We start from the raw sequence: 26,777 nt of genomic DNA, 5'->3' as shown, positions 1-26,777 counted from the left end.
TTGATCAATTGAGGAAACCCAGATTGATCCCAGGTTATCTGGCTGCACATTATGCAATTCTATGTCATTCTAATTCAGTAATCAAGTTGCTTCCTTTTTACACTTGACTCTCCCAAGGTAGTGATAGCAAGTATAGAAGGCTTACCCCAAGATGAAATTCATATACTGTATAACACAGTATAGTCAAATCTGACTCTTCTAGAGACTGGGCTTAATTTAGAGGGCAGTATGGAATTATACCCTCAAAATAACTACATGGCTCACTGACCACACCATGTGCATGCTTCGCTTACCCTATGCCCACCTTATGCTGTTCCCTGCAAAGACCCTCTCGCATCCTGCTGTCATCAGTGCGGCCCTCTGGCACATTACAGACCATATTCTGTGGCCCCTGGGAAAAAGCTTGCATATATCCATGCTCTACATGGTTTTACACATACAGAGCAGCCTGGCCAGCTCATACATCAGCACCCACAGTACGACCAGGAAAATGGGTGAATAATTAGGACTGCAGACACTTTCCAGTATCTTAGGAAAGGGTGGGTGTGGCAGTGTGCCCAGTACAGTAATGAATGTACCTATGTTTCACAGTCGCGCCTGACATTTAGGAAGCCACGGGTGAGTCAGGAAGGCTCGGGCATTTTAAATGCGCCTTTTCATATTTTGTTAACAGAATTCTTAATTTTTTGTATCTGTTTCTTGTCTGTGCTCCGATTTTTGAGAACTTAAAAAATTACCAAAACTTAATTGGCTCCTGAAGTAACAGTTCTATGGTTTTAAAGTGGAGTGCGCAATTAATGGTAAGTTTTTGTTTTTTTCTTTTTTTAAATGTGCTTAAAGGGGATGCAACCCCTTAAGCAGTTTTGCAAGTTTTCTCTGGTTTTGTTTCTGGATTGAAATCAAAGGAAGAATACAGATGGCATGTCCTGCTTGTGCAGCAAGGAATGCGGAAACAAGGAATTCTCGCGCAGTCCAGTTCTTTAAGGGGCCGAGCAATGTACTAAACTTAATCTTAATTGCATTACGTTGGCTGTGCTGCTCACCTCTGACAGTACTTGAAAGTACCTTCGCCAGCATGGGAGAGTGTGTAACATCTACCTGATCGAGCACCGGTAGGACCTTGCTGCTAGGCACCACACGCAGGCTTTCCTGGTAAGAAAGTTGCATTCAAGAGCACTCTCAAGTGCCCAGGCAAAGTAATTACCTTAGTGCAATTGCTGTTAAGGTAATGACATTCCCAGGCTCTGACAGTGCTCCTTAAAATAACTCAGTTGGATTGAGTTTTTTGTCTGCTTCGGAGCAACCCTAATTTCGTACCACATGTGAAAAAACATGGGCCAATTTTGATGTGTGGTAATGGGAGAATTTACCATTTAAGTAAAAAAACTTTTAAGAAAATTGATTTGCGTAAAAGATGAAAAGACACACTTCAGAGGTCTTCCTATCTACATGTTGTGCATCTGTATCAAGTTTATGGTGTGAAATCATCATATTGAAATGCGGGCCCACTTTTAATATCTGATCCCAATTATCAGACTTACTTGTCCAGTCATGTTATAGATATGTCTGTCTCACCTGAATGGCATACTACTGCTTTTTTGGGTTGCAGAGCTGCTACTTCAGCAGCTCTGCCTCCATTCTGGTACATCCAGTCAGGTTAATACTGAGTATTTGTAATCCGGAAAGCTCAGAACACTGAAATGCACATGTTAAAGGCCGCTTGTTAGAAATGGGCCTTTTTTGCAGGGTCACCCCCAAACTTTTTGCCTTCCTCCTCCATTTTTCTAATCTAGTTTTTGCTGGTATTAGGACATTGAGTACTTTATTGCCGCTAACCAGTGCTAAAGTGAATGTGCTTGCTCCTCTAAACATGGTAATATTGGCTCATACCCAGTTGACCTATTTAATTTACTGATAAGTCCCTAGTAATGTGGTACATGAACCCAGGGTCTGTCAATTAAATGCTGCTAGTGGGCCTGCAGCACGGAATGTGCCACCCACTCAAGTAGCCCTTTAACCATGTTTCAGGCCTGCCATTGCAAAGCCTGTGTGTGCAGTTTACAACTGCCATGTCGACCTTGCAAAATAAAACTTTTGCCAGGCCCAAGCCTTCTTTTTATATAGATATAAGGCACCCCTAGGGTAGGCACTTGACAATGCATGGTGCAATGTATCTAAAAGACAAGCCATGCACTCTTAAATTTTACATGTCCTGTTAGTGAAAAACTCTTAAATTTGTTTTTTACTACTGCAAGGCCTATATCTCACATAGGATAACATTGGGATTACCTTATTACGTTTTAGAAGTGTAATTTCTAAATGGGTCTATGTAATTGATTCAGGTTTGTTGTCTCTGGAATCACAATTTAAAATCCAAAATCATAGTGCGGTCAGATTTTAAATTGCAATTTGCAAAATGCCACTTTTAGAAAGTTGACATTCTCATACTTAAGCCATTTGGTGCCTGTTGCTTGTCTCTGATTACATGTCTGGGTATGGTGGCAGCTGGGCTTTGTGTATTTCTCCTTAGAAAGCCACACACAATGGGAGCTTAGGTGTGAATTGATGGGACATCCTAGCAGGATGCGAGAGGAGCTAGACCCATCCTCACACCTGAATCGGCCTCCTGATCGGAAGTCTCAGGGACCTAAAAGACTTCCATCCTTTGCACTTGGGCTTTGCCATGTGTGAGTCTACTTCGCCAAGTGGTGCCACCCCAGGCCTGGATGCTTGGAAGTGAGCCTAAGGTGATTGCCAGTGGAACCAACCCATCTTTTCAGCTGAGTGGTGCATCCTCGAGCAGAACCGCCACTGCTGCATGGATTGGACCCGTCGCAAAAGGCTTGCATCGCCGCTACCTCCCACATCTTGGGACCGGCGCATCTCCTCCGGAACATCCGCCGTGTGATACTGTACCCAATGTAAGCTCCACGCATCCCTTGTCGATGGCAGCCTTGATAAATGGCGACGAAATTCCCCTTCGCAGCTTCACCACTCATCGGAACAGACGCATCGTCTTTGCTGCACCCTACATTCTCAACATCGGATTCTTCATCGCAGGCCCCGACGACGCATCAGAACCTCGCACGCAGGCTCGTCGCATCTCGGAACAGACAAATTGCCTCATTTGTGCGATGCATCTTTGCCGCGGATCCACGCAGTGCTTCGCAACCTGGATTAAAGCCTTAACCAGCCTTAACTGGGTCTCTGTAGCCGGCCCGGGCTCCATCACGGCCAAACTGAACATGTGACTTTGATCCAGTTCAGCACCAGATATCTTCAATAGCGCTTTTTGCTCCTTGGTGCTATTTTCTTTAGAAACTTTTAAATTCAATATCTACAGTTTTACTCATTGAATTTTTGTTGTTTTGGTCTTGCTTTATTTATTAAATGTTGCTCTATTTTCCTGACCTGGTGTGGAATCTTTTTGTGCTGTGTGTTTACTGTTTTACAGTTTTTAGTGGTGCACAAATACTTTACACATTACCTTCAAGTTCAGCCTGAATGCTCTCTGTAATTAACCTGTGTGAGCACAGGTTAATTACAGGATCCCCTGCCTCTTACTCTGACTAGGATTATGGTTGCTACTTGACCAGCACTCATACCTCAGGAAACCGACAACCCAGTTTCTAACACCGTTGATGGCACTGTACTTGTTCATTGTTTTCCTCCAGCACTGCACACTACAAAGTTGTTTCACAAGTTAAAGAAGTATGAAGGGTGCTGCAGGATTACATGGTCTCCCTTTGACCCACGCCCACAATCCACTCATGATTATGCTGTGCGCCTACAAAGTAGTATTTGTTGTCTAGAGAAGCCCCTTGGAACTCTGATATAGAGTGCGATTTTAAGCAGTATTTTGATGTATTAATTTAGATTTTTCCCCTTGTCCGAGGGGGTGGGGCACTCATGTAGTTTGAGATTTGAGTACTGCCCATATTAGTGTAAAGGCCCTTTGAAACCATGTGTACAAGTGACTTTTAACTGGTGACATCTAAGCCTTATTTGTGGTGGTTCTACACAAATAGTTTTTCCTCCAATGAACTTCACACAGTTTCTCATAAGAGCACATTAGTAATTAGAATAACCTCGTCTGTGATGAGCTATCCATGTGGTCTGCAAGATTGCCTTCCAGTTTTCTTCCTAACATCTAATTCTTACTCAAGATATATCTTCCATAATTTTGATGTTAAGCTGACTCTTTCATTCTACTCTGAGTAAAAGAATCCTACAGGTCCTCTGACCTTTATCACCTCTCACAAGCATAGCTCAGGCAAATGGGCCTCCAAGATTGCCATCTTGGGCTGACTCATCTCTTACATTCCAGGGAGCAGTATCAAACATACCCTTTCTCTGGATGGTATTCATTCACACACTTGAGGGCCAAAGCAACCTATTTTGCAGCTGGACATGATCTGCAGAGAGCCGCTTTTTCTCTGCTCCCTGATTGTAACCAGCATTATTCAGTGAACTGTACATTGGACACCCAGTTTATTCAAGTCATGATGAATACATTTTATGGCCCGTATCTCTGAAATTTACATTGCTGTTAAGAAGGAAGTGGGCTTATTAGTACTTACAATTTATTCACTTTTTAAAAGTCCTTTAACCCTAGATTTTATTCTTCCTTATTGCCTTTGACACATCTGCCGTCAGTGCTTTGTGTATATCTATATCAACATATAAACAATAGGAACTAGGGTAGGTTGGCACATTTTCTGTGGGTAGGGTGAAGTAAGGCAGTGGGCATGTGTGTGTGTGGGTCCAGTTTATGCTGAGCACAAATATGCTGTGGGCCAAACCTCCTAGGGCTGGAATAAGTAGGATAGTATCTTTGAGTGTGAAAAGGACTAAGTTAGCAACTTGTGCTTCTTGTATGAACTATGCAGTATATTTATGTTTATTTCAGTATTTTATTAAGACAGTAGGGCACCAAGTGGATGGTTGAAAGCATGCATTGAGCTAGGAATGAATAGAGTGAATATATTGATGTCATTCATGTCTAAATCCTTGACTGGAGAGAGGGGTTTTAAGATTTTTTTAATTGAATTTTCTGTGTTCTGCCTTGAAGCAAATGAAGAGAATTCCAGTAGAACAAACTCTTAATATACACAGACATTTCCTCAATATGTATCCTATCTGATAGACTACTAGCCGTAGATTCCTTCACGTAGAATTATCCCCAGGCATGGGACTGGATCCGGAAACTTTTTTTGTCACAGCATCCCTGCGCACCGGGGGCGGGGCGACATCACGCAACTCCGCCCTGGCGTCGTCCGCGTACGTGACGTCCGCGAGGTCACATAAGACCCTCCCCGGCGCGCCTACGTCAGTTTTTTCCTTTTCCGCGTGCAACGCGGATCCGATCCTTGCTACGGGCCTGGTTAGGGCCCCTTTTTCTTCCATTTTTATTTTGGGACTGACCAGTGTGCGAATGCCTTCGGGCTTCAAAACTTGCACGTTTTGTGGGCGTCTTATGTCAGCGACGGACCCTCACCTCATTTGTATGTGGTGTTTAGGGGAGGATCACGGCACCACAGATTGTGCGGCGTGCCAACAGTTGAAGCCAAAGTCGTGGCGGGAGCGCCGGATGAAACTTCTCTCGACGCATCTCTCCAGGTCGACGTCCTCCCCTCGGTCTGCTTCGGCGGACGGCTTCAGATACGGCCGTGGTAGTAGTCTTCGCCCTTCTCCGATGTCACGTGAGCGACCCTCCCCGGTGGGTAAGTGTCGCAGTTTGTCCCCGGGGGCTGGACTCTCTGCGGGTGATGCGGCCCGCATGTCGTCCTATCCACCGTTTCCCGGTGTTGGGGCGTCGAGAGTCCAAATGAAGACATACGCGGTGGCTTTGCAGGCCTTGCTGGCGTCTCCTCCTCCTTCCGCTCTCGGGGCGTCGGCGGATCCCTCGCCCTGTGCAGGACCCTCCGCGGGACCGCTGGTGGCTCCGGCGCCGACTGGTTCGGATCCAGGCTTGGAGGATGTGGTACTGTTGGGTGCGGCTCCTCTGGGGCACCTCCTTCAGGCCACAGCATCTCTGCCTTGCCGCAAACTCCCGCGGGGGTCTTTGTGGTGTCGTGGGAGGTTGCTGGGGCTCGGGTTGCATCCCCGCGCGCCTCTCGGTCCATTGACAAGGTGGTCCTGTCTAAGGCCGAGGTGACGCCGCTACGGTGCTGGCAGCAGCTGGACCGTGCGGAGCCACCAGGGTCGGTGGACCCTCCTTGTCCCGCTACGGGTCGAGGCCGAGGGAGGACCCCTCATCCCTCTCCGGGCCCCTCTTGTCCCTCCCCACAGGCGGCTGCCTTGTTGGAGGGTGAGTCGGAGGTTGAATCGTCCCTGGCGCCGCCACATGAGTTGCCGAGCGATCTTCGCCTCATTTAGGGCCGCGGCTGGCAGAGGGCTTCGTGCCACTCCCCAGGCCCGTTTCGTTCCCCCACGCAGGGGGCTGCCTCGGTGGGGGTCGGGTTGGCATCATTCCGGCGCCGGTGCAGCTCCAGCTCTACTCCAGTCTCCGCTTCGGTCTCCGGTGCGGGGTGACTTGGAGGTACCTTGTCCGGTGACGCCGGATTGGGCCGACGTCCTGCCTCAAGCAGCGGACTCTACGGTTCCGCACAGGAGTCGTACCGCAGATTCGTCTTCGGACGCTCCTTCTCCGGAGGCAGGCTGTATATATGGTGTCGTCCTCCCCGGAGACTGGTCGCCGTGTGGTGTCTTTCTCACTGGCGTCGTAGGGCGGCTCCCCACCCTTCCTGAGGCAGAGGTGTTCGTCGGAAGAGCAGCAGGTCCCTCGTTCTTCGGCTCTTTCTGACTTCCAGGTCTGGCCCTTGCCCGTCCCGCTTGGCCTCGGGGACAGCCGCCTTAGTTTGCAGCCATCGCCCACGGAGGAGCTGCTTTCTCCACTGCGGGGCCCTACGAAGGCGGGTGCGGCCTTCGCTCACGCGGTGTCCACGGCTGTGGGCATCCTGCGCATGGGTGACCCGGTGACATCTCAGAGATGCTGGATCGGGCCATGGCTTCCTCAGTCGCTCTGTCGCCATTCGGGACGGAGTATTCCCCGAGAATATTCGGGAGCGACTCATCGACCTTTCGTTTGATGGCAGCCTGTTGTTCCATGCTGTGAGAAGTTGGCCTGGCATATGCTGGTCACTAGTTAAAGTGTCCACCTTGCACCAGTCCAATTCGACTCTTCAGGTAGATAGGTTTAAGACAACCTTTTAAAGAAAGCTATCCTAGTGGTAGCTGTGGAGAGCATCCTTCAGGCTAAGTCTCTGGAGGAATGTAAAGCAGCTTGTTTTACCTTCTAATCTCTTGAATTACCAAATGAAAGGACACCACACAGGGGGTGTGTGTGTGTGTGTGTGTGTGTGCGTGTGTGTGTGTGTGTATATATGTATTTATTTCTAACACACTCTACTAGTCTCTTTGAGATTAGAAGTCAAGAACATATGCAAAAATCAACAGTTCACAACAAGTTAAGCACTTATATGGCTGGGGCCCTAGGGGCGTACCAGACCATATACTAAAAAAGAGGTATAAGAAGATCGACTTGCGAGGGGACAAGGCCTAGGGCCTGTAGAAGCGCTGGGGCCTCACTAATCCACCCAAGGCAGGTAAATAAAGGACCCACGGGAGACTCATGCAGTGTGAGAACACAGCCGCGGATCCCAATAGACTTCAATGGAGCAAGTCGCGGTTGGAATTTTAAAGTTTTAGGATACTTCTGGAGAGTCTACAAGCAAGTCACTTACAGGGTAAGTAGTTCTAGAGCCAACACACACAGGAGCACCGTAGTGCTGGAGTTACCTTACCCAGGGAAGCTGGGTGCATAGGTGTCTTTTAGTGTCTGGTCGCTGCGTCGTTTTCAATGGGAGCCAAAGAAGACTTGCTGCTTGTGAAGACAGTAGAAGTGTCCGGTGGAATCCAAGGATGGATTCAGAAGAAAGAAGACCTGAAAGCAGAGGTGACCGTGTTCAAAGTCACTTGCCAGTGACCCGGGCCCAGGAAGATGGATGCCCACAGTCGTCGGGTGATTTCAGGTGTTCACCTCAGCCACGAGGTCCAGGAGGTGTCGACGACAACCAGGAGCTGGATTCGGCGTGTCCCACGAAGTCTGCAGCTTACTGAGGTGTCGGCAACCGGATTGGAGCCTTGGCAACAGCAAGTCTTGTGGAAAGTGAAGAAAGTCAGCGGTGCAGGCCAGCAAGGTCTTAGGGACTCACCCAGCGAGGGTAAGTCAGGGCAGGCCTGGAGCAACCAGGGGAGCCCTTTGGTTCTGTAGAAAAGTCTTCAGGGGACCCACAAGCCAGCTGGCAAGGGATCGCGAAGACGCCTCGGTAGGATTCACTTCACAGGAGCCCACGGTCACTCGGGACGAGGTAGGCCTCTGATCTTCGATGGAAATTCTGCTGGAGGCTTGGACCACATGTGATCCAATGCACAAGTTCGTAGAACGCCGTGAAGGGATTGCACTCGAAAATAGTGCACGGTACCCGGGTATTGCTGTTCCTCGTCACTCGTCGGGTTCACTTGCCTCTGCTTCGCTGGGGACTCACGATGGCCTTGGAGAAGTCAGGAAATCCACTTCCGGGGCTGCAGGGACTTTGGACTCTAGCGGGAGCAGGAAAGTTTGCGACCGTTGATGCGAAGTTTTTGTGCCTGCCAAGCAGGGGAGTCACTCCTTGACTCCAAGGGAGATTCTTCAGTCTTCCAGAGGTAGTGGAACGTCGAAGGTCCAGGATTCTAATCAAGGGTTCCCTAACTTATACTAAAAGGAAGGGAGAGAATAGCTCTATGACCCCTCCTATGGGAGGGTCAGGGGAGTGGGTGGCTACACCTACTTCCCTTTGTCCAGTTTCGCGCCAGAGCAGGGGCAGGTAGCCCCTGAACCGGTTTAAGCTGGCATATGCACAGAGGAGCCTACTGCTCCCCCAGTGCAGGACTTCAAAGCACTCTAGGAGTGCACCCACCCAGCCCCAATACACTAAATCTTGTCTGGAAGGTGGTGACACCTCCCTGTGACAGGATGCCTATTGTTGGGCCTCCTCCACTGCGAGTTTCGGTCAGCAGGAGGGCAGCCCAGTGTCTGTGCTGGTGGCATCCATTTTGTGATGCCAGGGCTCTTCAGGATTCTACAGTGTTTCCACAGTAGGTACATGTCTATCCCTCTGGAAGGGTGGGATCATACTCCCTGTTGGAAACCGGGCAACCGGGTTAGCAGTCACCAGGTTCCCAGCACAGTGGTAGCTTGGCTCGAGCGGTTGGGAATCAGGCACCGTGTTAAGCGTGCGTCACACCCTCACAATAACCATGCGTTCATCCGTTCCAAAAACGACACTACACCGTAAAAATAATGCAAGTCAAGTTGAAAATATATATGTCTTTATCTTATTTTCTCTTAGTTGCAGGTTTCATTACATAAATACAAGACGATAAGATTTTCCTTAAAAGAGCAGGTCAAATAAATAATACTACATTGGAATTTCAATAAATAGGTTCAGGTCATAAATAAGCAAGGAATAAATAGGGTGCAATAAATACAGATGGCAAATAAATACAGTCAGACAATAAATATAGTGCAGGAATAACTTAGTGGATGACAATAAATAAAGCACCTCCAATAAATAAGGTCAAACAATCAATGACAGTTGCAGTTCAAATCATTTACATGAGGTCACTTGGTCTTACTTTGCCCATACACAACTTAAGGACACTTGGATGGCATGGGGGTATCCCACCTAGATTGGTCAAGGCTGGGGCCTACTCTGAGGCAGAACAAGAGTAAACTAAAGATCTGGCCCTCCAAACTACACAGCTCTTTATGCAGGTCACTGTACCAGTCTCAGTTCACCCCTGGCACTCCCAGGCTGGTTCTAACACCCCTTTGGCCCCTAGAATGGTCTTTTAGGGCTCCACAGGGCCTCAGATACCCCCTCTACCACTTACTGCCCTTTTCAAGATGGTCGGCTCCGCTCGGCACCGTGTCGACGCCGTGAGGCGGCTCCGGATCGATGTCGCTGGGCGGCCTCGACTCGATCTCGCTGGACGGTCTCGACTCGATGTCGCTGGGCGGCCTCGGCTCGATGTCGCTGGGCGGTCTCGACTCGATATCGCTGGGCGGCCTCGACTCGATGTCGCTGGGTGGCCTCGTCTCGATGTCGCCTTCCGGCGTCGCAGGGACTCGGACTCCCCGCTTCCTGGTGTCTCCGGAGTGCGATCTCCACTCCCGACCTCCGGCGCGCTTCACCTCAGTTTCCAGCGACTCCGGTGGGCGGACTTCACTCCCCCGTCGACGCCTCACCTCGACCTCAGGTGACTCCCGACTCGACCTCCGGTGACTCTCCACGACCTCCGTCGGCGCCCTCACTCGACCTCTGGCGGCTCCGGGTACGACGTCTGCTTTCTGTCAGCGCCGCTTCTCGACCTCAGGCCCCAGGTCTCCAGGCTTCTCGACGTCAGGACTTCAGGAGGACACTGCTGAATAGGTCAGGAGCTTGCTGTTCTTCTTCTTTAAGGCCGGTTCCAAAGATTCAGTCCTTTAAGATGGTTTTTCTGGACTTGGTCCCTCACAGGGCTCTAGGCTGGGCTTGGTCAGTAGGGACTAGCATCAAGGGTGGGTTTCTGGACCCCACTCCAAGCACTGGTTTCCACCCCTGCTGCCTTACTCCGACCTCCTTCTAACTCTGTCCTCTCTCTTCTCCAGTCAGTTGCCAACTGCCACTCTGAGATGGCCTCCCAACATTCTAAACTGCCTCCCTCTGTCACAGGGTTCTAGAATGTTCTGGAAACCTCCAGTGGGTTCTGGTGATGTCACAGGTGACAATGGGTGGCCACCATTTTGTGTCTCAGGCCCTCAGACAGAAGTTCCAGGGGTAGGGAAAATGGCTCCCTGACCCTGCATCAACACTAAAAAGTCTGGTGGTTCCCAAAAAGGAAAAATTATAACAGGGTTTGAGGCAAAAGTGGGACAAAATAAATAATGATGAGGAGGGACCACCCAAAGGGCTGACAGGTCTAACATGCGTCCCCCCCAGCTGAAAGTGGGGAGAGCTTCCCAACCCCTTGGGAGTTCTCATCACTAAGGCGGAAATACCTTTAGAGACCGTCTGCATTGGCGTGGTCCACTCCAGGCCGATGTTCCACCTGAAAGTCCATTCCCTGTAGGGAGATAGACCACCTCAGCAACTTGGGATTCTCCCCCTTCATCTGCATCAGCCAACGAAGGGGTCTGTGGTCGGTCTGAACTAGGAAGTGCGAGCCAAACAGGTATGGCCGCAACTTCTTCAGAGCCCATACCACTGCAAAGGCTTCACGCTCTATTGCACTCCACTTCTGTTCCCTGGGAAGTAGTCTCCGGGATAGGAAGACCACGGGTTGATCCAGACCCTCTTCATTGAGTTGCGATAACACTGCCCCAATGCCATGTTCCGATGCATCCGTCTGGACAATGAACTCCTTGGAAAAATCTGGGGCCCTTAAGACCGGGGCCTCGCACATGGCTTGCTTCAGTTTCACAAAGGCCTGCTGACAAGCCTCCGTCCAGACTACCCGTCGAGGTTGCTTCTTGGACGTAAGCTCCGTGAGGGGGGCCACAATGGTACCATACCCCTTCACGAAGCGGCGGTAATATCCGGTGAGGCCCAGAAAAGCTCGGACCTCAGTCTGAGTCTTGGGGGGTTCCCAGGCCATAATAGCCTCGATTTTCGCCTGGAGGGGTTGCACCGCTCCCCTACCCACCAAGTGTCCAAGGTACACTACCGACCCCTGCCCGATCTGGCATTTACTGGCCTTGATCGTTAACCCAGCTTGCTTCAGGGCCTGGAGAACAGTTTGCAGGTGACGCAAGTGATCCTTCCAGCTGTTACTGAAGACGGCAATGTCGTCCAGATAAGCAGCAGAGAAACTCTCCATTCCGGCGAGGATCTGGTTCACCAGACGCTGAAACGTGGCAGGGGCGTTCTTGAGCCCAAAGGGCATCACGCAGAACTGGTAGTGGCCCTTGGGCGTGGAGAAGGCTGACCTTTCCTTAGCTCCATCAGTCAGAGAGATCTGCCAGTACCCGGATGTAAGGTCAAAGGTACTCAAATATTGGGCAGCTCCCAGCCGGTCAATCAGTTCATCCGCCCTCGGGATCGGATGAGCATCAGTCTTGGTTACTGAATTCAGTCCCCGGTAGTCCACACAGAACCTCAGTTCCGGTTGGGCACCCGGTGGTGCAGCTTTTGGTACTAGTACCACCGGACTGGACCAGGGGCTGCTGGAAGGTTCAATCACTCCTAGCTCCAGCATCTTAGTGACTTCACTGTGAATGCTGGCCTTCACCTTGTCTGTCATCCGGTAGATCTTTGACTTCACAGGTGGGCTGTCTCCTGTGTCCACGTCATGGACGCACAGGTGAGTCCTACCCGGAACAAGGGAGAACAACGAAGAGTACTGCCCCAGGACCTGGCGGCAGTCCTCCTGCTGTTCAGGAGTTAGGGACGGGGAGAGAATCACTCCCTCCACCAACCCATCCTTCTCTTGAGACGCAAATAAGTCGGGGAGAGGCTCGCTTTCCACGTCCTCTGCTCCGTCAGTCACCATCAGGAATATGACTTCGGGCCTCTCATGGTGGGGTTTGAGGCGGTTGGCATGCAGCACCCGTAGGGGCTGGCGAGGGGTCTTCAGATCCACCAAGTAGGTAGCCTTACCCTTCTTCTCCAACACCTCAAATGGTCCTGACCAGCGATCCTGGAGGGCGCTAAGCTCTCCTGGTTCGATCACCCACACCTTCTGGCCAGGCTCCAACTCCACCGGGTGAGCATTGTGGTCATACCACGCCTTCATCACTGCTTGGCTGGCTTCCAAGTTGTCAGAAGCTTGCTTCCACAACTTAGCCATTTGGCTCCGGAAGGCCAGCATGTAGCTCACCACGTCCTGGGGAAGCTTTCTGGGAGTTCTTTCCCATCCGTCTCTCACCAGGCTGAGAGGTCCACGCACAGGGTGCCCATACAAAAGCTCGAAGGGGCTGAAGCCCACTCCCTTCTGTGGCACTTCCCTGTAAGAAAACAATAGACAGGGTAGGAGGACGTCCCATTTCCTCCGCAGGCTTTCAGGCAGACTTCTGATCATGCCTTTCAAGGTCTTATTGAACCTCTCCACCAGACCATTGGTCTGGGGGTGGTAAGGAGTGGTGAACCGGTAGGTCACTCCACACTCCTTCCACATCGCCCGCATATATGCTGACATGAAGTTGGTCCCCCTGTCGGACACAACTTCCTTGGGAAAACCCACTCGGGTAAAGATTCCCATCAGGGCCCTAGCCACAACCGGTGCAGTAATGGTCCTCAGAGGTATAGCCTCTGGGTACCGTGTGGCATGATCCACCAAAACCAGGATAAACCTGTGACCAGCGGTAGTAGGTGGATCTAACGGACCCACAATGTCGATGCCCACCCTTTCAAAGGGGGTGTTAACGACAGGAAGTGGTTCCAGGGGAGCTTTCAGCTTCACCCCTGTTTTCCCACTGGCTTGACAAGACACGCACGTCCGGCAGTTGGTGTCGGACGACACTTTCATTTGAGGCCAATAAAAGTGTGGGACAAGCCGGGCAAAGGTTTTGTCTTGCCCCAGGTGTCCTGCCAAGGGGATCTCATGAGCCAATTCCAGGAGGAAGGCTCGGTAACGTTGAGGGACAACCAAGGCCCGTGACGATCCGTGCATGGGTGCCTTGGGTTCACTGTAGAGGAGGCCATCCTCCCAGTAAATGTGGTAGTTCCCCTCAACGTTCCCAGCTGCCTGGGCTTCGGCCTGTCGCCTCAGTCCCTCAAGGGTAGGACACTCCTTCTGGCCCTTGCAGAATTCCTCCCTGGTCGGCCCTCCCTCCACGTGCCACTCGGCCGGGATGGGTAGGTTCTCCAGTTCGGTAACATCCCCCTCCGCGGACTCCTGGTCCACCACCTCCGGTGGCCTATCCGTCACACGGGGCGCGGATGCCGAGGCAGGCTCCTCCTGTCCTCGGTTCTTCCCTTGGTCGGCAGCCGGCGGTGCCTTTGTTCCAGGCTCCCGCCTAAACGAACTCCCCCTCCGGGTAGTCGCAGACCTTGTGCTGACACAGGCCCAGTCAGGTGTACCCAGCATCTCTGCATGAGTCCGGTATTCCACCTCCTTCCAAGCATTATGCTCCATGTCATTCCCCAGCAGACAATCGACTGGCACGGCAGGGCTTACGGCAACTCGAAGTGACCCTGCAACCCCTTCCCATTCAAATGAAACCTCGGCCACCGGATAGTGGCCCATTCTGCCGTCAGCCATCGCGGCAGGGTGGAGTACATGGGGAATCACCTGCTCTGGAGACACCAGTTGGCTACGTACCATAGTCATACTGGCTCCTGTGTCTCTCAGAGCCTCCCCTCTTTGGCCGTTGATGGTGACCCACTGCCCATACTTTGTGGTATTTGCGGGCACCTGGTTCTTAGGAACCATCTCCCGTTCTCCCAGGGACACTAAAGTGACACCCGCCCACTCCCTTCCCTTATCTAAAGGCATCTCCTCCCCGAGCACTACACTAGCTACTCCGGGGGCCTTTCCTCCGATGGGAGGGGGTGGTCTTTTCGGGCACTTCACATCTCCCTTATAGTGTCCGACACCACCGCACTCGTAGCAATGGACAACCCTTGGCTGCTGACTCTGGCCAGGATTAGGGTTTCTGGGTGGGTTAGCCCTAGGGGTGAATCCTGTTCCCTTCCCTTGGAAACTATTTTGGGGGCCTTTAGAGAACTCCGTTTTCTTTTCCCCTCCCTCTTTCTTCTGGGGGGCGCCCTGTCCGGTCTTTTGAGAGTCCCCTCCAGTCCCCCTTGTGGACACTCGGGTACTAGCCCAAATGTCCGCCTCCTCAGCAAGCTTCCGGGGATTGGTCAGCTTGCTATCCACCAGGTGTTGACGCAGTTCAGGGAAACATTTTTCGAGCAGGTGTTCCTTCAACATCAAATCAAACAACCCCTCGTAGTCCCTCACCTCACTGCCCTGTATCCAACCCTCTAATGCCTTCTTTGCATAGTCCAGGAAATCCACCCAATTCTGTGTGCCCAGTTTGTGGCTACCCCGGAACTTCTATCTGTACTTCTCGGGTGTTAGTCCAAACTTCCTCACGAGCGCCACTTTCATGGTGGGGTAGTGGGTCTGCTCATCCTGCTCTAGGGCCAATAATGTATCCCTGCCAGCTGGAGGCATCTATTTATACAATCCCCCTCCCCAATATTTCTCTGGAACCCCATGGACTCTTAATGAGATCTCATAGGCCGCTAGCCACTTGGCGATATCATCACCCGCACTATAGCTAGCTACTATGTCTTTCGGCAAATAGGGTTTGGGTTCCCTGGTGATTTCTCTTTCTTCGCTGCCACCACTAGGAACAGGGTGTGCCCCGACCCGTAGGATCTGGAGATCTATCTCCCTGAGCCTCAACTCGTGAGCCATCCTCCGTTCCTCCTTTTCTTTCTCCAGCTTCGCCAAATCCCATGTGAGCTGTCTTTTCTCCCTCCGGTCAGTGAATTCTGCTTCTAATAAGCCGTTGCTAGAGACACTGCTGCCCTTCCTTGAAAGTGTTCTGGGCCCTGCTACTAGGTTCCCCACCTCAGGTTGGTACAAACCAGCCTCCTCGCTGTCAGGCTCTCCATCCCTGTCCTCCTTCTCAACCTTACTTTCTCGTCGTGCCTCCCCCCAAGCCCTTAAGCTGGTATGGAGCTCACCCTTCTTTGCACCTTGGGGACAAAACACCCCCTCTCTCTGACAAAACTCTCTGAGTTGGGGCCACAGTGTAAGTTTCCACATCCTCCAATACAAACTCCATTTTGCCCACTCAGGATAGAAGACAGTTGCTTACAGAAGCTATGCAGGGGGGCACCTTATGTAATACCTCCTCCCACCACCAGAAGTAAATTTAGAAAAAACAACGCTTAACACGGTGCCTGATTCCCACCGCTGCCACCAATTTTATGTTGGAAACCGGGCAACCGGGTTAGCAGTCACCAGGTTCCCAGCACAGTGGTAGCTTGGCTCGAGCGGTTGGGAATCAGGCACCGTGTTAAGCGTGTGTCACACCCTCACAATAACCATGCGTTCATCCGTTCCAAAAACGACACTACACCGTAAAAATAATGCAAGTCAAGTTGAAAATATATATGTCTTTATCTTATTTTCTCTTAGTTGCAGGTTTCATTACATAAATACAAGACGATAAGATTTTCCTTAAAAGAGCAGGTCAAATAAATAATACTACATTGGAATTTCAATAAATAGGTTCAGGTCATAAATAAGCAAGGAATAAATAGGGTGCAATAAATACAGATGGCAAATAAATACAGTCAGACAATAAATATAGTGCAGGAATAACTTAGTGGATGACAATAAATAAAGCACCTCCAATAAATAAGGTCAAACAATCAATGACAGTTGCAGTTCAAATCATTTACATGAGGTCACTTGGTCTTACTTTGCCCATACACAACTTAAGGACACTTGGATGGCATGGGGGTATCCCACCTAGATTGGTCAAGGCTGGGGCCTACTCTGAGGCAGAACAAGAGTAAACTAAAGATCTGGCCCTCCAAACTACACAGCTCTTTATGCAGGTCACTGTACCAGTCTCAGTTCACCCCTGGCACTCCCAGGCTGGTTCTAACACCCCTTTGGCCCCTAGAATGGTCTTTTAGGGCTCCACAGGGCCTCAGATGCCCCCTCTACCACTTACTGCCCTTTTCAAGATGGTCGGCTCTGCTCGGCACTGTGTCGATGCCGTGAGGCGGCTCCGGATCGATGTCGCTGGGCGGCCTCGACTCGATCTCGCTGGACGGTCTCGACTCGATGTCGCTGGGCGGCCTCGGCTCGATGTCGCTGGGCGGTCTCGACTCGATGTCGCTGGGCGGCCTCGGCTCGATGTCGCTGGGCGGCCTCGTCTCGATGTCTCCTTCCGGCGTCGCAGGGACTCGGACTCCCCACTTCCTGGTGTCTCCGGAGTGCGATCTCCACTCCCGACCTCCGGCGCGCTTCACCTCAGTTTCCGGCGACTCCGGTGGGCGGACTTCACTCCCCCGTCGACGCCTCACCTCGACCTCAGGTGACTCCCGACTCGACCTCCGGCGCCTCTCCACGACCTCCGTCGGCACCCTCACTCGACCTCGGGTTACTCCTTACTCGACCTCCGGTGACTCTCCACGACCTCCGTCGGCGCCCTCACTCGACCTCTGGCGGCTCCGGGTACGACGTCTGCTTTCTGTCAGCGCCGCTTCTCGACCTCAGGCCCCAGGTCTCCAGGCTTCTCGACGTCAGGACTTCAGAAGGACACTGCTGAACAGGTCAGGAGCTTGCTGTTCTTCTTCTTTAAGGCCTGTTCCAAAGATTCAGTCCTTTAAGATGGTTTTTCTGGACTTGGTCCCTCACAGGGCTCTAGGCTGGGCTTGGTCAGTAGGGACTAGCATCAAGGGTGGGTTTCTGGACCCCACTCCAAGCACTGGTTTCCACCCCTGCTGCCTTACTCCGACCTCCTTCTAACTCTGTCCTCTCTCTTCTCCAGTCAGTTGCCAACTGCCACTCTGAGATGGCCTCCCAACATTCTAAACTGCCTCCCTCTGTCACAGGGTTCTAGAATGTTCTGGAAACCTCCAGTGGGTTCTGGTGATGTCACAGGTGACAATGGGTGGCCACCATTTTGTGTCTCAGGCCCTCAGACAGAAGTTCCAGGGGTAGGGAAAATGGCTCCCTGACCCTGCATCGACACTAAAAAGTCTGGTGGTTCCCAAAAAGGAAAAATTATAACAGGGTTTGAGGCAAAAGTGGGACAACATATATAATGATGAGGAGGGACCACCCAAAGGGCTGACAGGTCTAACACTCCCACACTAGTTACTGGTGTGGGGGTATGATTTCAAAGCGTTTGACACCAAACACAACATGTTTTGATACAGCCATCCCAGAGTTCGCATTTACCGCGAGGTTATAATGCACTTAAGAGTATATGGTTTAACCGCATCCACAAACCGCTACAGAGAATAGACTCTGAGAGCTGCAGAGGGGCCCTGCTCAGGCAGAGGCACCCCCTCACATGGAAACGAAGCACCCTGCCCTCAGGATTGATAGGGCCTGCCTTAGGGGTGACTGATAGGTTTATATGTGTGTGTGTGTAAGGTGAGATATAGGGAACCTATATCTCCGTGAGGAGTGCTAACACTACCTCACGCACGCTGCAGTAGCAGGCCTGTGGTGTCAGATTTAGTCTGCTTCCCAGGGGTGGCATAATACATGCTTCAACCCCTGGTGGGCCTGTGTAGTACCTATGCCCTTGGTACCTAAGGTACCATATACTAGAGGCTCATAAGGTACCACAGTATCCAATCACTAGTGCATCTAATATGCACTCCAAGTTGTTTAGAGAGAACAGAGAGGCTGGGGCCCTGGATAGCAGCGTCCCAGCCAGACTATAGCCAGAAAACAGTGTTAACATCAGAAAAAAAGTGGGGGCAACATAAGTGCAGATCCTACTCTCCTACACATGCCCCGGCCGAGTTCGCCATCCAAAGGCTCTTGGCGGGGCTCCGTCCTTCTCCTCCTCCTCCTCCTCCGTCCCCTCCTCCGTGACTTCTGAGTTGGGTTGATTCTGGGCCGCCTTAGGTTGGTTGTTCTGACTGTGGAGTGTGTTTTCTGGCCGTTTCCGTCCTTCCTTAGGACTTTGGCTTTGTTGTCTGCTGGATGGCCCTTGTGTTGATTGTGTGTGGGTTCTGTAGGAGTTGTTGCGCGGACTTGGCCCTGAGATTGGGCCTTCTACTTTGCTTGGGCTGCTTATCACGCCTTCAGCGGGGGGAGGGTGTCTCCTGTGAGTAAAAGTAAAATCTTGAAACTGATCACTCCTGCGCTAGCGCTCCAGGTGACAGCACCGTTTGTGTATTGCTGCATGCGTTTTTAAAAATCGTTCTTGTGCTTTTAAAATACTGCTGTTGCTGATAATAATTGAACTGTGCACTGACTCCCCGGTCCACCGCAGCGATTTAGGCTGTTTGTTGTGGAGGGAGAACAGAGCGCTCATACTTCCTGGTGGTGCCAATACTCGGCGGCCATCTTACTGGGTTGACGCTCCAGTCTTACTCGAGCCCAATCTATACAAAACACTTATTCCACCGCGCAGCGGCACGCGCAGCGGTAGCGCCGTAGACACGCCAAAGAGAAGTCAGTCTGCGCCAGTCTGCGTCCAGACACTTCCAGCTCCCAGTCCCAGCCGGCACTATGGTAGGAAACCTCCTCTCATACAGCGCTTCCTCCCTGCACGCACTACGACCTACCACCAACCCACTATGCTTACATTCGGTCCTCCCTATAAATACGAAGGCCCGTTGTAAAACATGTGATTGGGGTATGTCCACCCTAAAGACAGGGAAACATCCCTCCATGCACAAGTGGAGGATGTTCCTCCTCAATTGCCGATCTTTGCCGAAGCACTACACTGAACTGGCCATGCTGATAGAGGAGCTCAATCCTGAAGCCCTCTTTCTAACAGAGACATGGCTCCAGCTAGAAACCGATCCTGCAACAGTATGGGCCACCCCCCAAGGCTACACTCTTAAGCGACTGGACCGCAAGACAGGCAGAGGCGGAGGGTTGGCCATCATTTATAGAGACGACTATAGATGCCGCATCACTCCCTCCACTACGCCAGCCTGTGAGAACCTACACTTTACTCTCGAATGTTCCCCCACCATCACATTCTCTGGTATTTTAGTTTATCGACCACCTGGTACCCTTAGCGACTTTGTCACTAATATGACGGACATAGTGCCAACCTAGTGCTCACCTCGGCAAATTTCACCCTGCTGGGCGACCTGAATCTGCATCTAGACGATCCGCTTGATTCAGCAGCCAACAGTTTTTGATCGAACCTCCAGGCCATCGACCTGCTCCAGAAAGGTTTTCAATCGACGCACACCAAGGGGCATCTCCTAGATCACATCTATAGTAATCTAGATAGCCTAACTGTTGAGGTACCCATACCACTGCCCTGGACCGATCACTTCTTAGTACCCTTTACATGGTCCACATGCACCCCCCACTCTACAAAATCACAATAAACACTGGGGAAGAAAATGGGTCTCGCTCCCGCTCCCCAAGTGGAAACTGGCTCTCACCGAACACCCACCCCCGAAGGTGACTAACCCCAACACAGCCACTGTCAATTTTGACAACTGGATTTCTAGTACCCTTGACCAAGTCCTCCCGAAGGAATCCCTGCACTCGATAAAGAGATCCAAAGTCGCCCCCTGGTACTCCCCCGCCCTTAGAACTATGAAACAATCCTGCCGCAAACTAGAGAGAGCCTGGAGACAAGAACACTCACAACCGAAGAAAGCTGAGTACAGAGCCGCAATAAAGCTCTACAAAAATGAAATAAAATCTGTACAAGCCCAATTCTATGAATCCAAAATTAACCTAGCTGTAAATTCCCCTAAAGAAAATTTTAAAATAGCCAAATCTCTATCCCCCTCCTCCCCCCTCCTCCCCCCCCCCCCCCCCCCCCCCTGAGCGTCTGTCATCTGACATCGCGCAAACCCGTTGTAACAACCTAGCCACTTTCTTCTCCCAGAAGATCCAGGTCATTTATTCCCCATTCACCACTGATAGTGGTGACACGGAGTCTACTACCACAACAGATTCTGACCTCCCTGTCCCCTGCTCGCTGGACAAATTCCCTCTCCTAGATTCCATCACATTAGACAGAATGATCCCTAAAGTCTCCTCGGGATCTCCCAATGACCCAGCACCTCCGCAGACTCTTATTGGTCATTGATGCCACTCGCCCGGTCATCCTGGATGTCCTTAATGCCTCCATCACCTCTAACTCCATCCCAGCTCCATGGAAATGTGCGATGGTTAAAGCCCTCCTAAAAAAGCCCACCTTAGACCAGAACAACTTGGCCAACTTTCGCCCTATTTCCCTACTTCCCTGGATGAGCAAACTGCTTGAGAGGCACATCAATAAAATCCTAGTAGATTATTTAGAATCTAATAATCTGCTATGGGCCTCCCAGACGGGGTTCCGCCCTCAGCACGGAACCGAAACTGCCCTCTTAGCAGTGACGGAAGAAACTAGAGCTGTGCTGGACCGGGGAGGAAAAGCAGCCATCATACTACTCGACCTCAGTGCCGCGTTCAACACGGTTAACCATGCCACACTATTACATCGTCTGAAAGGCATGGGCGTGTCGGGCACGGCCCTGGAATGGCTGACCTCCTTCCTGGATGAGCGATTCTTCCAGGTGTTCGAGGGCGAGGTAGTCTCCTCCAAGCAACCACTTAGCTGTGGGGTTCCCCAGGGCTCCTCCCTAAGCCCCACACTTTTTAATGCCTACATGCGACCTCTAGCAGAGATAGTCCAGCCCTTCGGTGTGCGTATTGTCACCTACGCGGACGACACCCAACTGGTGGTCTCCCTGGACCACACTGAGGGGTCGTCCAACACCTTGGGCCCCTGTCTAGAGGCTGTCGCTAAGTGGATGCAATCCTCCTGTCTCAAACTCAATGGGGAGAAGACGGAGATTATGCTACTGGGCAACTCTCCAACGACCACTCTGGCCCACATGTCTCGGCGCTCCTCCCCCCCCCCCCCCCCCCCCCCCCCAAACCTCAGATAAAGAGCCTTGGAATTTGGCTCGATAAAGCGCTAGACTTTTCAGTCCAGGCCACCAAAACGGCCTCCACGTGTGTCGGGCTAATGAAAATGCTCCGCAAAGTGCTCCCTCTGCTTCCTTAACAGGCAAGGAGAATCATGGTTCAGGCCCTGATACTCTCCCGCCTGGATTATGGAAATGCTTTATACCTAGGAGCCCCGGCAACAGTGACCAACAGGCTCCAAGTCACGCAAAACTGTGCCGCCCGATTACTGTTCGACATCCCAGTCAGCCAAGAAAGCCCTAAAAGAACTACACTGGCTCCCAATGACTGCTAGAGCACAGTTTAAGGCCATGTGCATTGTGCACAAATCCTTTCACCGAACAGGCCCTTCCATCCTGTTCCCCTTAGTCGTGCCCTACGCCCCGTCCAGAGTCCTCCGCTCCGGTTCACTGCATCTAGCAACCACAACTAAAATCAACAAAGCCCGATGGGGCGGCCGTTCTTTCTCCCACACCGCCGCGAGGCTTTGGAATTCCCTCCCTCTAGCTCTTAGAGAGAATAATAACCGGATGGCATTCAGAAAAGCTTTGAAAACTCATCTGTTCGCAAAAGCGTGTTAATCCACCCTGTAGCCCGCCTCAGTAATCAGTCAAAGCGCTGCGAGGCCTCCGGGTAGTTACGCGCTATACAAATATAATTTTTCATTTAATTTCCTTGTTCTTGACGGGTGGCTCCGTCTGGGGGCGGTTCATTCCTCCTTTGGTCCTTTGGAGGATGGGGTTCCAGTGCTCCGGTGCCCTGCTGCTCTGGCTACTCCATGTTTGGGGATGGGGTTAGCTTTCTATCCCTGTCCGCCCTCCCCTCCCTTCTTTCCATTGCTATCCTCTGATTATGGGTCATCTGGCCTTGTTTTGCCCTTGTCCCTTGTGGGTGGTTGCCCTCTAGGTTGGGGTGACTTGGAGGTTTGTTGTCCCTGTCTGTCTTGGGACTGGTCCCATTCCATGCTCAGGATGGGGGGGGGGGGTGGGTTTACTACGAGTGCCATGACCTTTACGCATTTCCTTGCCTCCGGGGTACAGGGATGGGAGGTTGTCTGTGCTGGCAGGGTGACTGCGCAGGTTTCAGCTTGTTCTTCTTTTCCTGCCCTTGGGTTCTGCGGTGTTGGCACTACTCTGGTGGTGTTGTTAATCCCAGTTTCTTTCAAATTTTTCTGCTCTTCACACACTATTCCCATGCTTCCACAATTTTTTATCTGGTGGTTCCGCGTTGTGGTGCGGAAAAGTTCTCCGAAGAAAACTGACGTAGGCACGCCGGGGCGGGACTTATGTGACCTCGCTGACGTCACATACGTGGATGACGCCTGGGCGGAGTCGCGTGATGTCGCCCTACCCCCGGTGCGCAGGGATGCTGTAGCAAAAAAGGTTTCCGGATCGAGTCTCACGCCTGGGGATAATTCTACGTGAAGGAATCTGTGGCTAGAATCGTCTCTACCAGATACATCGCTACCGAAGGTAAGTAACTCGTACGATAGGATCAGTCTGAGAAGTACAGGGAAGTTGACGTTAAATGTACGATTGGGGATGTGGAATAAATAGTTTGGGAAAATGCATTAGGCATTCTTTGTTCCATTTTTCCCATCAACTAAAACTTTCATTGAATTGTGCAGGAGAATTAAAACAGAAAAAGGGGACTTTTCTAACAGTCTGCGGGACCCAAATCGTTTCTTTCTTCTCAAGAGTGTCACCTTGTGGCTATTCCTTTACTAAACCTTTACTTACCCTTTGCATAACCTCCTATTCCTGAAAGTATTTGTAATACTACTAACTGCAAAGAATTGATGGGGACCGTATTTTGGTTTATTTATTGGTTTGCAGATTGATGGAATTAAATGGGTACTGGGCCTGACCAACAACATAGGAGAACTGCTTCTTTTACGTTTTAGTTTGAGGTTTGATGAAGATTTGTTCTTGCATCTGATGATACATTTAGGTGTGAATAGTTTTTTGGATTAGTTACATTTCTATTTATTGGGTCAGACTAGTGCCAGAAAAAACCTGAAAATACTTTGAAAAAGTTAGATAAAATGGTCAATGGTAGCTGTGTATTCAAAGTTGTGGTCATCCATCTCTTTTGCTGTCGTCTTTCCAGGACACAATATACCTCTTGGAAGGAATCTGTAAGAATCAAGAGAGGTATGTAAATCCAACATTTTGCATTTTAGCTCTTCTTGGACTCTAAAATTAATCGATGTTAGTGTTATGGTATTTTAGTCCGACTAAGATTTCTATCTTTGATTTACCTCCTTAATTACTTGTAGTTCAACTGAACATATCGTTTCCACCCTTGTGATGAGGTGTTTGACAGAAGCGCTTCCGGAAAACAGGTACTTAATTGAAAAGATCATGAAGAGAATTGTTAGAATTCTAAATCCAAGAATATGTGAGTGAATAACCACCTGGTGCACCTGCACCCTTTCCCCTAATTTCCTCAAGGTTAAGTCGTTTGCTGCATAAGCACAAGTTTGATGAAGCAGAAAATTTTGCAATTCAGTTTGGCCTGGATGTTGAAGTGAGTAATGGTCCTTGTCTATGTTCACAGATTTAATGTCATGTATTATCTGTGATGAGTTGGTCTCTCATTACTTGTTTAATTTGGACACAAACACACACTCTTTCTCCCTCTTTCTCAATCTTTCTCCTCCTTCCCCAATACCTTTCATTGCTGAATACTCTTTTCGATTGGAGTTTGCCGGGATCAAATTTGGTTTTGCAAATATGTGTATATTTACTTTGTTGTAAAATATATTTTCATCCTCGGACCTTTAGCACTGATACATTGTGTTCATTTGTTGCTGCAAGCTGGTAATACAAATCAATATCTCAGCCACCCACCCCACAGCCATAACTAGAGGAGATTGTTGACTAAAGGATTATATGGGAGTGGAAAGGCATTGCAGGTCTACTTTAATATCCAGATAGTTCATGAAAAGCATGATTTCTGTTGAAAGGGTACTTCAAGCTAAACGTATCAAACTGACACTCTGTGTCTGGCAAAATAGCCAGGTTTGCACTCATAACATGGGTGCTGTTGTTATGTCTCAGATATGTCTACTTCCCCATTCTTACATACTTTCACCACACTGGTTATAATGTCAGTGCCTATTTAGTTGGTCGGGTGATTGCCTACACGTTAGTCATTGGCTTGGTACTCAGTGCTGCTGGCTACAATTTGGTGATAGGCTTGGTACGAAGTTAAACTCCTTCATACATTTAGTCACCTTCAGTAGTGCTTCTCCTTACAGTATAGCACATGACACTAACTCACACTTACTCATACCAACAATTTGTATCCAGTTTTCCACTTTGAGGTATTATATTCTATTTAAAGACATGCATGTACAGGATGAATTTCAGTTCAGTAGACTTCTCACATGATATTTTTTGTCTAAACCATGGATTTACGGGCGCATTTTCACTTGTTTGTGAATTGTGGGTAAAATTGAGCATCTGTGGGAACTACTGTTAGACTGTTCTACTATGCAGAACTTTCTGCTCTTTAAGTTGGAGTCTTGGTGATAAGTGAGCTAAGGTTACTGGGATACTGGGACGCACATGGATTTTTTTTTTCTGGGCACCTTAGTTAGAAGGGGAGGAATAACGATGTACTGGCCTTTTAACAGCAGAATATTTCTAATTCATGCACTTTTTCTTTGCTGATACAGCAGTATAATTCTCTTTTTTCACATTTTTATCACAGCTCGTTTATAAAGTGAAGTTAAATGTTGTGTTGGAGAGCCTGGCGTCTGCTTCTGTAGGCAGTTATGGTCAAGCCGTCTGGCAAGAGCTCGTCAATGAAGCAAAAGGAAATTTGTTGAAAATAAAGGTGGTAATATACGTGATTTGTGAGGATGACATAGCACCTATAGTTAATTAAATTATTTATTGAATGTATTTTGCATATTCTCTAGCTGTGTGATAAGAAATACATTTTTCATGTATATAATACATTTTAATACATACAAATAAAATGAATAGACGTAAGTGCCTATTATTGCCTTTTGCTGAGGTTGCAGGAAATTGAAAAATTGGAAGTGGCTAATCTCATTGATTCTTGTCAAAATATTTCTTTTTCCCATTAGGATGACCATTTTGTTGTGGAATACTGCATCAATGCTCCCTGGCCAACGTATGAAACTACTCAGGAAATGCTAAGTTATGCAAAAGCCAGAGTATGTACTTATTTTTCCACTACATTTTGAGAGACACTCATACCTTTCCGCATCGAGTACTGCTTTTTGTGTTCTCATTTTGTGGAATGTTCTGAGGGTGTTCTTAGCTAGAACTAGACTAATGGCAGTCCTGTGCGTGTGTATTGCAGTTATGTTAGCCGTAAATTGAAAATCTGCGCTCCTAAAGCTTTCACAGAATAATTTCCCAAGAAATTAGCACAATCCATTCAATATTTATTAGTCTGTTCCTTCTTATTATGGAACTTTACCCAGCCTATTGTTTGTATTACACCAAGCCCCCTTCTTAAATATAATTATTTTATTAATTAAATCTTGCTTCTAAGTTGAGGATAGGTTTATCGCTTTACAGTTCACCATTGGCTCTACATCGACCTTAACAATTGTTTGTTATCCTTTAATGTATTCCTCTGCACACACTTTGTAGCTAGAAATGTGATGAGGCCAGAGCCAGATGACCGGATTATTGTTCTGAAAGCGAAAGGTACTAGGTTCTCCCACCTTCTACAGTCTCTCCGGTGCAAAAATCCGTACATTCCCAGAGCTTCTCTCTTCACACCCCCACTCTTGAAATCTAATTAACCCCAGCAGGCACTAGTCTTGTCCCTGGACAGCTCCAGTAACTCCTTAAGCTTCTACAAGTCAGTGCACACTTCCTCCTCTGCAGCAGGAGCAGTGCACAACAACAGTTTAATATGCTATATTGAACAGGTGCTGTTTTAGGTGCGGTCTGATGGATGTGGGAGGTTAAACAAAGATAGGGCAATACCAACCTTTATTCTATGTTCTTATTTACAGTGTCAATTTAAAGTCTACTTTAAACACACTATGGGCTGTCCCATTGGGCCACCAGAAAATCATTGGTATTCCTTTCTGAAATGACCGGTTCGCTTTTAAAACAAGA

General features: G+C 49.7%; 1 protein-coding gene across 2 annotated transcripts in view; it reads left to right on the top strand.

Annotated features, from left to right (window-relative positions):
- The window catches only part of KNTC1 (kinetochore associated 1), a 1,031,844-nt gene that overhangs the window by 168,540 nt on the left and 836,527 nt on the right, over positions 1-26,777 (top strand). The window contains exons 14-18 of one of the 2 annotated variants that reach the window (XM_085636469.1): positions 23,776-23,819; positions 23,945-24,010; positions 24,120-24,195; positions 25,384-25,509; positions 25,766-25,855. In XM_085636469.1, coding sequence (XP_085492595.1) covers positions 23,776-23,819; positions 23,945-24,010; positions 24,120-24,195; positions 25,384-25,509; positions 25,766-25,855 — 402 coding nt within the window. Of the gene's footprint in view, positions 1-23,775; positions 23,820-23,944; positions 24,011-24,119; positions 24,196-25,383; positions 25,513-25,765; positions 25,856-26,777 lie in introns of both variants that reach the window. The other variant, XM_085636468.1, reaches the window with a different exon arrangement.

This window comes from Triturus cristatus, chromosome 11 (assembly GCF_964204655.1).
Source record: "Triturus cristatus chromosome 11, aTriCri1.1, whole genome shotgun sequence".
In the NCBI taxonomy this organism is placed as follows: Eukaryota; Metazoa; Chordata; class Amphibia; order Caudata; family Salamandridae; genus Triturus; species Triturus cristatus.
The sequence above is the reverse complement of the archived record's forward strand: the minus strand, read 5'-3'. Positions and strand labels throughout refer to the sequence as shown.